Source organism: Elgaria multicarinata, chromosome 9 (assembly GCF_023053635.1).
Source record: "Elgaria multicarinata webbii isolate HBS135686 ecotype San Diego chromosome 9, rElgMul1.1.pri, whole genome shotgun sequence".
Classification (NCBI taxonomy): domain Eukaryota; kingdom Metazoa; phylum Chordata; class Lepidosauria; order Squamata; family Anguidae; genus Elgaria; species Elgaria multicarinata.
In genome coordinates this window covers 36,365,655-36,377,885 of record NC_086179.1, presented here as the reverse complement: position 1 = coordinate 36,377,885, position 12,231 = coordinate 36,365,655, and the positions used below count along the sequence as shown (strand labels likewise).

The 12,231-nt window shown below is 45.7% G+C and overlaps 1 protein-coding gene across 2 annotated transcripts in view; it reads right to left on the bottom strand.

Annotated features, from left to right (window-relative positions):
* Positions 1 to 12,231, bottom strand: part of CACNA1I (calcium voltage-gated channel subunit alpha1 I) — a 163,930-nt gene that overhangs the window by 129,081 nt on the left and 22,618 nt on the right. For both annotated transcript variants that reach the window (XM_063133554.1, XM_063133555.1), the window contains exon 3: positions 378 to 475. In XM_063133554.1, the coding sequence (XP_062989624.1) occupies positions 378 to 475 (98 nt within the window). The remainder of the gene's footprint in view (positions 1 to 377; positions 476 to 12,231) is intronic.

Sequence of the window (12,231 nt, the reverse complement as noted above, 5' to 3'; positions counted from 1 at the left end):
TTTTCCCATCATAATTATGAGAATTGTCTTACTCCTTTTCTCTGCTTCCTGTTCTTTAAGCAGTTACTAATCCTTAAAGGGGTGAGTGGACAAAGTATATAATGGAAAAACTATATAATGTCTACCAGATCATTCTGTCTATGTACTTGGAGACATTCTTAACAAACTCCAAAAATGTCGGTGAGGAGGCACTTCTCTTTGGAGAGAGCCCTCCTGATTCTTCCTAGATGCCAGATGAGTAGGTGAACTCCTCCATTCCACCCTGTGCAAATGTGCCCTACAAAAAGCAGCATGAGAAAGGCATGCAAAGTATGTGTCCCTGTGTGTTTGCTTGCAGGAAGGGGGCTGCAAGAAAGAAGGAAGGCAGATAGACTTACTAGGCACCCGGTTGATGGCTTTGAGGGGCCTTAGGACTCGCACAGTGCGGATTGCAGACAAGTTAATATTTTGGAGGTCCAGGGAATATTCCACCATCCTGCAAAAGGAGAGAGGGGAGAGATACAGAGAAATGAGAGAGATGCTTGAAACCAGCAGGGGAAATGAGGGACGCAGGAACTGAAGCGCTTCAGCAGAGGCAGGATGCCTCCAAATCCCTTCAGTGTGTCATTTCTTCCTCATCAGTCTGCCTTGAGACTGTACTGGGAGGGAAGCATTAGAAAGGAAGAATCGCTCCATGCATGTTAATAATATGTGAAGCTGCCCCCACCCCCATTCCCCTGCTGACGCTGGAGAGACCAAGCAAATGACTGGCATTCAGCACTGCATATCTTAGGCTTCATCCCTGTGAAGGGATTCTGGTGACAGCATCAGGCTGCTGATCAGGGGGTGCATCCCTCTGGGGACCCTTGCAACTGAGCATGAGCACGCCACGTGCTTCACCAAAGCAGGTGCCCCAATCCCAGAGTGAATGAAAAATGTATCTTTCTATAGCCTCACTAATCCATGCCCTTTAGAATAGAGATGAGCTGAAAGAGAAGCTCTGAGAAGCCATCAGGAACTCGCCAGGGGGCTGCCTTACCCTCCTGGCATTTACCTGTTTGTCTTGACACAAGGGATAAGGGGCTTTGCTGGAACCAAATAACAGGTGGTTATAGAAGAGTGCAGTCCTTGCCCTTGGGAGAAACGGAAATGCAGAGTAAGGGGGCTGACTAGTCTATAGAATATTGCAAGCCAGCTTTTGAACTATGTAGTCTTGCTGGGGGTGGGTGGGGAGGGACCAGAGGAAGGTGACCCGGACAGGGAGCACCATGGCATCAAACAGGCCCCCTGACCCAGATGGCGCCACCTGCATTGGGTGTGCAGTACATATCCAGTTCATTTCTTCAGATGCAAGACAGCAGACATGGCAGTAAACTGATAGTCTAGAGATAGGCAGCTAGAGTGGTACAGTGGCTAAAGTGTTGGACTGGGAGTTGGGAGTCCCCCCTTGGCCATGGAAACCCACTGGGTGACTTTGGGCCAGTCACAGACTCTCAGCCCAACCTACCTCACAGAGTTGTTGTTATGAGGATAAAATGGAGAGGAGGAGGATTATGTACACCCCCTTGGGTTCCTTGGTAGAAAAAAGGCAGGATATAAATGCAATAATAAATAAATAAAATAAAATAAATAGGCAGCTAGTGGCCTGGGGACAAAGTCTGCCCCTGAACGGCTTTCTGTCTAGCTGCTCCCAAGGGACACTCTTTCGCCCATATGATACAACTGCATTTGAAAAATGTCTGGAAACTTCAATTAGTCCAAAATGCAAGAATTTTGTTTGCTGTGTGACATTTTGACTATATTACTGCATTACTCCTGCTTCATTGATTGCCTGTTTCTTTCCAGGCTCAATTCAAAGTGCTGATCTTAACACTAAAGAACCTAAGACAGCCTTCCACTACCTGATGCCCTCTAGATGTTTGGACTACAACTCTCATAATCCCTGAACATTTGCCATGTTGACTAGGGCTGATGGAAGCTGAAGTCCAAAACCTATGGAGAGCATCAGGTTGGGAAAGGCTGCTCTAAGTGGACATCTCAAAATGTCTCTCCTTCATACAAACCTCTCTGTGATCTCCACCCAACCACCCTGTTGATTGTCCCACTGCCATGCAGCATGATGGACTGGAACACTTCCTTGTTTTGTCTATTATATGGTGATGAGAGGCCTGCCCATGCACTTTACTGCACATGTTTCAATGAACAGCAAAAGCTTTGCATTGAAACTTGGGGCTTTGCTAGACCTGCCGGGATAAGCCGGCAGGGAGGCGGGGCGATGGCGCACTAACTTTAAAGCGTGCTGACCAGCCTCCTAGACGGCCGACGCGTAGGGACGACACAAGCCCTGCAGTGTCGGCCATTTTTTTCCTTTTGGTTAAAGGGGCCACGTGCGGCCCGAAGCCGAAGGCAAGGTAAGGGGTTTTTTTTATGAAAAATTAAGGCCCCCTGCCCGCCCCATCTCCCCCCTCCCAATGCCTGATGACCCCCTCCCCCCTTGCTCGCCCATCCTCCCCCCCCGTGCCCGATGCGTGGCCTCCCCTCGCCCATGTGCCAGCCCCGTGTGCCTGGCTGCTTTTCCCTCGCCCCCTGTGCCATGCCCGGCTGCCTTTCCCTCGCCCCCTGTGCCAGCCCCATGTGCCCGGCTGCTTTTCCCTCACCCCCTGTGCCGTGCCCGGCTGCCTTTCCCTCGCCCCCTGTGCCAGCCCTCCACCCTCCTCCGTCGTTGCCCTGTGCCAGCCCCCGTCATCTCCCATGCCGCCCTCCACCCTCCTCCATCGTCACCCTGTGCCAGCCCCCGTCATCTCCCCCAGGATCCTCCCTCCTGGCCCGATGGGCACAGTGCTCAGCGCTGTGGCCAGTCCGCGGCTTTTTGCGGCTACTCGCAAGTAAGCGAGTAGCCGCAAAAAGCCACGGAAGTCTCTAGACGTTAAGGCGCACCATAAGCAACTTCGCTTATGGCGCGTTAGAGGAGGCTTCAGTGCGGCCTGTAGCTGGATTCCCCTGTGCGTCATGTGGAAGCACAGCAGGGAAACCGGCTCTCAAGGCGCGCTAAGGCCTCGTCTAGGAACGCCCTTGGTTTGACTCACATGCCTATGTAGCATTAGCAAGGTAGGGGCCAATGGCCTACATTGCCACTTAACTAATGTTGCACAGATGGTTTGCACACTTTAGTTGCTGCAGAATGTGGCTGCATAAGTATTATTGGGGACTAAGTCATTGGTTCATGTGATACCTGCACTGATTGCCAGTGCATTTCTAGGCAGCTGCACTGGTTGTTCGTGCATTTCCAGGCCCAATTTGAAGTCCTGGTTTTAACCTTAGAAGTCTTCAAATGCATGCTGCCAAGTTACTTGAGGTTACCTTTGCCCGTACCATACCAGCTTGCCCTCCTCTGAGAGTAGTCAGGTTGGCAGATACAAGGGGGAGGGCCTTTTCTGCTGCTGCCCCATGTCTCTGGAATGCATCACCAAATGGAGTCCATCAAGCCCCATCACCACAGGCTCTCACGTAAGCCATCTGGTCTTATTCCATGGTCTTTTCTTGTGTTTTTTTACAGGACAGGTAATGGTTTTCACTGCAAGGAGATTTTGATTTTAGTATTTTTGGGGTAGGATGCCTGTTTTATTATTGACACTGGATTTTGATAATGCTGGATCTAGCCATAAAGGCCTCCCTTGAGGTCTAGACCTCACTGGAGCCAGTTGTCTGCTTGGAGCTATCCATGGTCCTGCAATTCCAGCCTGAGGGTAACTGACTGACCAACTGAGTCACCCTTGGGTATCTTTCACACCCATGGTCCACCATGCCTACTCAGGAGGAAAGGTCAGAGACTCAACTGTTTGCTTCTATTGCATTTGTCATGAACTCTTGCACAGGGCTAAGCAGCTGACCGACTCGGTTAGGGGAGAACTCTGGCAGAGCATTGGGTGCTGGTCACTCCAAAAGGGATGTCTGTCTCTTAGCTTTCACAGAGGTGGATCAGTGGGCATAGCCAACATTGCTGGAACTTCAGCCCTTGCTCAAATGAAAAGATGGCTCCTGTTAAAAATGAGTTGCTGGTCAGGGCCATACATAGCCTGAATGATTGCAGTATGAACTCACATAACGTTGGAGGCTGTGTTGAAAAGGTAGTGAGGGCACCATTCTTGCTCATTCCCTCCACCTTCTGTGATGACACTCTCCTGCTCACTTATGTCATAGCTACAGTATGCAACATGTGGCTACTTAGTTCTAATCCTGAATGGATGAGCCCTCCCATCAACCTGAGCCAGCATGGCCTATTCTTAGGGTTTATGGGAGTTTGGAGGGCACTGAGTCTGAAAGTCTTGTGCTCTTCTTAAACAGGAAGAAACAGCAAGGCATTTTCAGATCTGAAGTTTAAATGCTCTTTGGGATTCCTACACATTATTGATACAAATGCCTGATTTTTCTTAATGTAGAAGACAAGATGGAAGAGAGGCTTTTACAATGCAACTGTGCATTCTGGCCAACACGGGGTTGTGATTATTGTTTTCACGTTCACATGAAAAACTGGATGAGGGAAGCACTAAAGGAAAAAATGCACATCCTGCAGCCAATCCAATGTTACTCGGAAATAAGTCGGTGGGCTCAAGCAAGTGTTTGCAAAGGAGTGCAGTCTGGGAGTACTTTGAATGTTACGAGGGAGCCCAAAGAGAGGGCAATGAGTGAATGACTTCTGCATCGTCCTTGTGGAGATTTGACGCAAGGGCTGGGCTCCCTCACTGGAAGTCAATAACAAAATCTCTGCTGGTTGTGATGAGGTCGAGGTCTCCTTTCAGGTACAATTGTGTGTCTATCGCAGGTTTGCCCTGTAGCACCCCGATTAAGGGAAACATAGGCCAGTCAAAAGGCTGGCTTTTACAGAACCGTGCGGCCTCCGCAGCAGGCATTTCCCCTGCATGACCTTTGTAGCAGAGCAGCTCCAGGGAAGGGCAGGGTGAGCCCTGCAGAGAAGGATGGGCTCAGGCAACGACCAAGTGCCAGCATAGTTTCCTCACCCTTGGCAGGCTGAGAGCTGTTAAAGCAAACTGATTTGTTCCTTTCCTTTAAAAAAAAAAAAGCATTAAGAGGTGAATATGAGTGACCCTTTTTAGTCTTCAGAACACTGTCAATCCAAAATGGGCACATTTTGCTGCACGTTCCTTTGGAATCGATGTCACTTAATGGCAACAAGCAAATGGGTTTTGCGACTAGAATAAAAACAAAACTCATTTCTCTGAAATGGGGTGAGGTGTAGGGGAAGCATTACAAGCCTGATGTGAAATACCATTAAAGTTAATAATATAAAAGAGTTAATAAAATAATAAAAATATATTAAAATTATATCATCATCATCATCATCATCATCATCATCATCATCATCTTTTTACGATCCATAGATCCATCAAAGACAAAACTCAGACATAAAACATAGGACAAATTAAAACTATTATTGACTTGAAAATTATATAAAATTATATAAAATAGTTAATAACAATAATAATAAATCCCTGGCATCCCTGTCAATCATCCCAGTGATTTTACTGTCATTGGCCTGAATCTTGGAAGGCGGGCACAAAAATCAGGTTTACTGGGCAATTAGATAGAGTACATCAACTTTTCCTTTATATCTCTATAAGCAAGCAAAATACAAAACACATGTTCAGAGGCAGTATACCACTGGTAGAGAGGTACTGTGGGCAGGGCCAGTTTCAGGTTTTGGAGGGCCCTTGGGCAAGACACCCGCAATGGGCCCCCTACCCTTAGTGAGTCTACTTTCTCACCAGCATTATCACCAGTTGGTACTGACCTCAGCCTCTTTTTCATCATTGCTCTCACTCGCTTGCCCCACAGAGAACCAGTGAGCAAGGAGGCAGTGGCATCACCTAGATTGTCTGGGCCAGAATGAGAGGCAGGTGAACAAGCAGGTTGCCATGGTGAAGAGGAGCAACTCCAGGGGGCTCCAGTCAGTGGGCCCCGCTGGGGTGTGGGCCCTCGGCAGGTGCCCAATAATGCCTACCCTTGATGCCAGCCCCGTCTGCGAGGCAATAGTGAGGAGGGCTACTGCCTTCCATGCCCCACTTACGGGCTGCTTAGAACCATCTGGTAAGCCACTGTGAGAAACAGGGTGGACCTCTGTTCTGATCCAGCAGGGTTCTTTGTATATTATTGTTGTTGTTGTTGTTGTTGTTGTTGTTGTTATTATTATTATTATATCCTGCCTTTTCCCCAGTACTGGGACTCAAGGTGGTTAACAGGATTAAAACATGTGCAATTAAAACATATAAATATAAATTACAAAAGTTAAAATAGAATTAAACCTACAGTAAAATTAAAAACATGTTAAAAAACTGTAACAGGTTAAAAAGGGGATCCAATACATTAACACAGATCCAGTATAGTACCAAAAACCTGCTGAAACAAAAAAGTGTTTGCCTGCCTCCAAAATTGTAGCACAGAGGGAGGGAGCCAGCCTAGCCTCTCTGGGAAGGGAGTTCCAGAGCCTTAGAGTAGCCACCAGGCATGCCTGGGATGTTGGTGGGACTGAGAGAAAGGCCTCCCCAGATGATCTCAGAGCACAGGCAGCCTCATATGGGAGAATAAGGTCTTTCAGATAACCTGGACCTGAGCCATAGAGGGCTTTTTAGGTGATAACCAGCACTTTGAATTGTGCCTGGAAACAGACTGGAATCCAGTGAAGCTCTTTTAACAGGGGAGTTGTATGCTCCCTGTAACCAGCCCCAGTCAACAATCTGGCTGCAGCTCTTTGAACCAGCTGAAGTTTCCGAACAGTCTTCAAAGGCAGCCCCATGTAGAGAGCATTACAGTAATACAAACGGGATGCAGCTAAGGCATGTGTCACCGTGGCCAAGTCTGACATCTCAAGGAACGGGCACAGTTGGCGCACTAGCTTCAACTGTGCAAGTACACTCCTGGCCACCGCTGAAACCTGGGCATCCAGGCTCAGGGCTGAATCCAGGAGTACACCCAAGCTGCGAACTTGTGTCTTCAGGGGGAGCGTAACCCCATCCAGCACAAGCTGAATCTCTACTCCCTGATCTGCCTTTCAACTGACCAAGAGCACCTCTGTCTTGTCAGGATTAAGCCTCAATTCGTTTGCTCTCATCCAGCCCATTACTGCCGACAGAAACCAGTTTAGCACCAAAACAGGTCCCTTGGAATTGGGTGGAAAGGAGTAGTAGAGTTGGGTGTCATCAGCATACTAGTGGCACAGTACCCCAAAACTTCAGACAACCTCTCCCAATTGTTTCATGTGTATATTAGCAGGGGGGACAAAACAGAGCCCTGAGGGACTCCACAGGCCAACGGCCAAGGAGTCAAACAGGAGTCCCCCAGCACCACCTTTTGGGTCCGTCCATCCACGAAGGAATGGAGCCACTGTAAAATGATGCCTCTAAGTCCCATCCCAGCAAGGTGGCCCACAAAGAGACCATGGTTGATGGTATCAAAAGTCCATCTTTGTGGCAGGTAAGTCAGCTATTGCTGGCCTCTCTTCAGAGAAGCAAGAAAAGAGGCACAGGGTTGTTGCAGAAAAGGGGACCCAAATCCACATTTAAGCCCTGCTGCTGAACATTAAAAGCAAAAGGGATAGAGCTGATAGAATTAATTGGCATAATTAATCAATTAATTCATGAATCATATTAAAATTCAGAGCAGTCTCCTGTGGAAAAAAAATATTCTGGGCTGATGGTACTGTCATAAACAATTTATGTCCCTCCCTTGAATCAGGCAATGTATTCAAGATTATCTTCCCAAACAATAAATGGTTTGTCTGTAAGACTTAGGCAATAGAACCTTTTCCCTTCATTAAATCGCATCGAAATGCCACATCTACTGAAATATTGGAAGGAATATTTTAACTACTTAATGAACTGGTTCCTTTGAAAGATAATGTTTGTTTTGCTCTTTTATAGTACACGCTGGGGTCTGCCTACACAAAGTTGTTCCCTCCCCCGATCCTTGGCATACTATAAGAATTAACCCAAATGCTCCACTTAGGGCATGCCCATTCATTGGGTGCTTGGGAAATTACTAATTAGTCTTGCTTTCTGGGGATCTTCAAGGAGGTTTGCTCCTGCCCACTACAGGGGGAGGTGAATTAGCATCTACAAAATATACCTCTTAATAGACTACAACGAGGAGCACACTTGGGCCCTCTCCCAGGATGTTTAACTATATAGGGTACAGTTAGGAAACCTGGTGCCCTCCACATGTTTTGGACTACAATTCCCATAAGTTCCAACTAGCATGATCAATGATGACTATGGGAGCTGTAGTAGAAAAAATCTGGAAGGCACCAATCTGTCTAAGTTTCATCTATGGATATCTAGGACAGCCATCATATGACTGAGAACCAAGGGAGGAGACAGCACATGCTTTGCATGCAGTACCTAACATCTCCATGTATGATTGGGAAAAACAGCTGAGACCTTGGAGAAACCGTGCCAGTCAATGTAGTCAATACTGTCCTTGATGGACCAATAGTCTGTCTGACTTGCCATACAGCATATTATATTCATATGTTGAGAGGGGTTCTCCCAGCCTGGCTCTCACTCAGGTTAAGTGAAGGCTAAAACGATCATGTGAATAATGTAAGCAGTGAACTCACATTAAGCAGCTGCATTTCGTCTGCTGTGCTCTCCTGAGTGCTTTTCATGAATCAGTTCAACTCAGTGGATCTATTCCCTGGGATCTTACAAAGGCTCAGGCCTGGTTCACGCATGCATGTATGTCACTTGTGACACATTAAATCTGAAACAGGTATCTACCAGTCCCAACAATGGGTCACCTAATGGCGGTAGAAACCTGGGAGCAAAGTCCTGCAAGCCCTGATGGCAACTTAATCCCCATATTCGGTTGGATTCAGGATCTCCCTTTCACAAGAGGAAGGAGCCTTCCATGAGAGGAACGGCTCTGCTCACAGAAGGTCGTTCAACTCAATTTTGATGGACCCACTCCCACACACACCACAGCTTACCCCTTTCTCCAAGTTCTCCTGACTCTCTGAAGAGGCTGCCATGTCCAGTTGCTCACACTTAAAATTGGTTCTAATCCACTCTCTTGGGAACAAAAACAATGCCAGCCATACACTTTCAATGGTTCATTCAACTATATAACTTCTAATCTAACACAAAATATGCAAATCTTCCAACAATGTGCTCTTGCTAGTTACGGAGGCTAAATAGCAAGATTTTATATAAGAGGACAAAGAGACATTAAAAATGGTAACAGCTCAGAAACTTGTGTGTGTGTGTGTGTGTGTATTTTTCTTCCAGGATATTCTATAGAAGAACTAAAAGTTGCCAAACTCCAACTAAAGTGTCCAAAAAGAAGCTGCTAAATTGGAATTCCTCAGCAAATCTGACACTATGGAATTCAGCCCCAACACATCCAGGAAATGGCTACCTCATTACAAAAAGAAATTGTCCCTGCTTACGATATTGATCTTTCTGTGCCTATTCACTGGATTGGATTCTGTATTAATTTGTTTTCTGAACAATATTGTGACATACTTATAGCTATCTCCTGTATTGTTTTGATCTTTTGTCTTCATGTTATAAAATATTTTTTCTTTCCCCCCCCTCTTTTCACTATACTTGAGGTATATACCATAGCATGCATCTGATAAAGTGGATTCCGGCCCATTTATACCACAATAAATTTGCCAGATCAATCTTTGTTGGTTTTGTTGCAACTGACTAACATAGCTAATTCTCTGGTATTTGTTACAAAGAGATGGGAACATAAATGGGGCTAAGGCTTATTTTCATAACTAACACATTCAGTCCTGAAAAATGTCCAGCTCAGGTAGGGTGACCATATGAAAAGGAGGACAGGGCTCCTGTATCTTTAACAGTTGTAGTGAAAGGGGTATTTCAGCAGGTGTCATTTGTATATATGGAGAACCTGGTGAAATTTCCTCTTCATCACCACAGTTAAAGCTGCAGGTGTCCTGCCCTCTTTTAAATCTGGTCACAGTATAGCTGCAGTATAGCTCCTGCAGCTTTAACTGTTGTGATGAAGAGGAAATTTCACCAGGTGCTGCATGCATACAAATGACACCTGCTGAAATTCCCTTTTCTATGCAACTGTTAAAGATACAGGAGCCCTGTCCTCCTTTTCATATGGTCACCCTAGCTCAGGCAGCCGTACATTTGCTTGGGCACGCCCCTTCTCTCCGAGCTTCAGTTTCACATCTGTAAAATGGGAGCATCAGCGACCTATTTCACAGGGCTGCTGTGAAGTTGAATATTACAAAGATGATGAAACATTCTGCTGAACAGGCATGCTGCATTAATGCTTAATTATAATGTGCCCCAACTTTTCTCCAAAAATAAGACATTTTGTAAGTTCAACAGTACATAATTGCATACAGAAGCCTCCAAGCTTGAGAGCTGTCAGCATCAAATTCACTTCATGCATTATTAAATATCAGCGTTTGCTTGCATTGCTGAATCAGCTCTTCCTCGCCGGTTTTAGGCCCTAGTCTTGTCCTTTGGTGCATCTAACCAAAAGACTGCTCTCCCTCTCTGTGATCTGTCACTCAGTCCTACTCCCAACCCAAATAATACAAAGAGACTGTGTCAAAACCTTTCGCAAAAGTACTTGTCAGAGGGACACATTTTCAAGTGCAGCAAGGAAAACCTGCAGAAATGTTGTGATTATTTTCTCCTCTCCCCCCTCTCTCTCCCTCTCTCTCTCTCCCTCCCTCTCCTCTCCCCTTTTCTCTCCCTCCCTCTTATCTCTCCCTTTTCCCTGTTTGCTCACATTTGAGCAACTGAGTGAAGTTATTTGTTTCCTGAAATGCAGTGGGGTTGATGTGTCCAGCCTCCTCCCTCCCCACCCCATTCCCCGAGCTCAGAAAGAAAGAGCCAGATGGGATTTTGCACAGATAATAAAAATATTCAAGCTCCTGTTAAACAAAAATAACTCAGAGAGACATGGACGGCTCTTAAGAGCCACAAACAATGGGTAGACGCTGGGTGTGTAAACAAGAAACCGGGAAAAATAGAGTGAGCTTTGGCTATTGGATGGTATATAAAGGTAATAATAAATAAATTAGTCACACACATGTTTCCCAAGGTGCATATACAAGAATGTCAATTTACATTTTGAAGCATAGATTCATGTGCAAAACCTAATAGGGAAGATAAAGGACTGCTCAATATGACTGCCAAGTTAAGCAGCAGATTTTTTAAATCAATTACACTCTTCAAATGAAGACAGGATGCCCTTTTAAAAATATCTTTTAGTCAAGTTAACTAGTTATTGATGAGTTAATGAAGGAAGACAAACATGCAAATCTTTTTATGGAGAACTGGAGACCTTTTATTGAATACCAGAACAATTAGATCCATTTCTGTGTAAATATTGATCGTATTTGAATATGCTTTAGCATTTTGAAATGCTTTAGCAGTACAATACGAAACACATGTAGTTTAATGATGTATTCAAATAAATAAATAAATAAATAAATGATGTTTGAGCCACACAGAAGCCTGAATGATTTCAGAAATAATCAGAGGGAGTCTGATCTTGTTGGAAGGACATTTATTTCAGTATGTAACACCTTTTTAAATAGATTCACCCCACAACTCCCACTTAGTACAGTTTGACTCATCAGTCATATCTTCCCCCATGACACCTCCAAAACATTCTTACTTGCATCGAACAACTGCCCCTAGAGAGTTAAGGACAGCCCAATTTGAGATGTACCTATAACAGTGCCAGCTCCAGGATTTAGAATGTCCTTGGTAATATCCCCTAGAGCTGCCTTGCCATTTTTTATGGTAGTGAGGGTACAAATCAAATCAAATCAAATCAAATCAATCAATAAATAAATGCCCCCCACCTCAATGAGTATACCACCAACACCACCACTCCTCCTCCTCCTCTTTCTCAATCCTTCCACCTGCTTGCTTAGCAGGCAGAGAGCCTGTGATCAGGCAGTCACATCTACTGCTCCTCCTTCACACCACCACTGATGTCTGGACCAGAGTGAGAGGCAGGTAGGGGTGTTGAAGGCTGCCATGTTAAAGAGGAAGAGCAATTCCAGGATGCTCTTGCCAGTGGGTCCCCTACTGGGTCATGGGCCCAGGTACCCAACCATACCAACCCTTGACGCTAGTCCTGATCCAAACCTATTACCAAGATATGACGTCCCTGCCACTCTACTCCCCTTGTCTGCCTTAGGAAGCAACATCAGGGGGTTAATATTCTTGTTTGAACAAG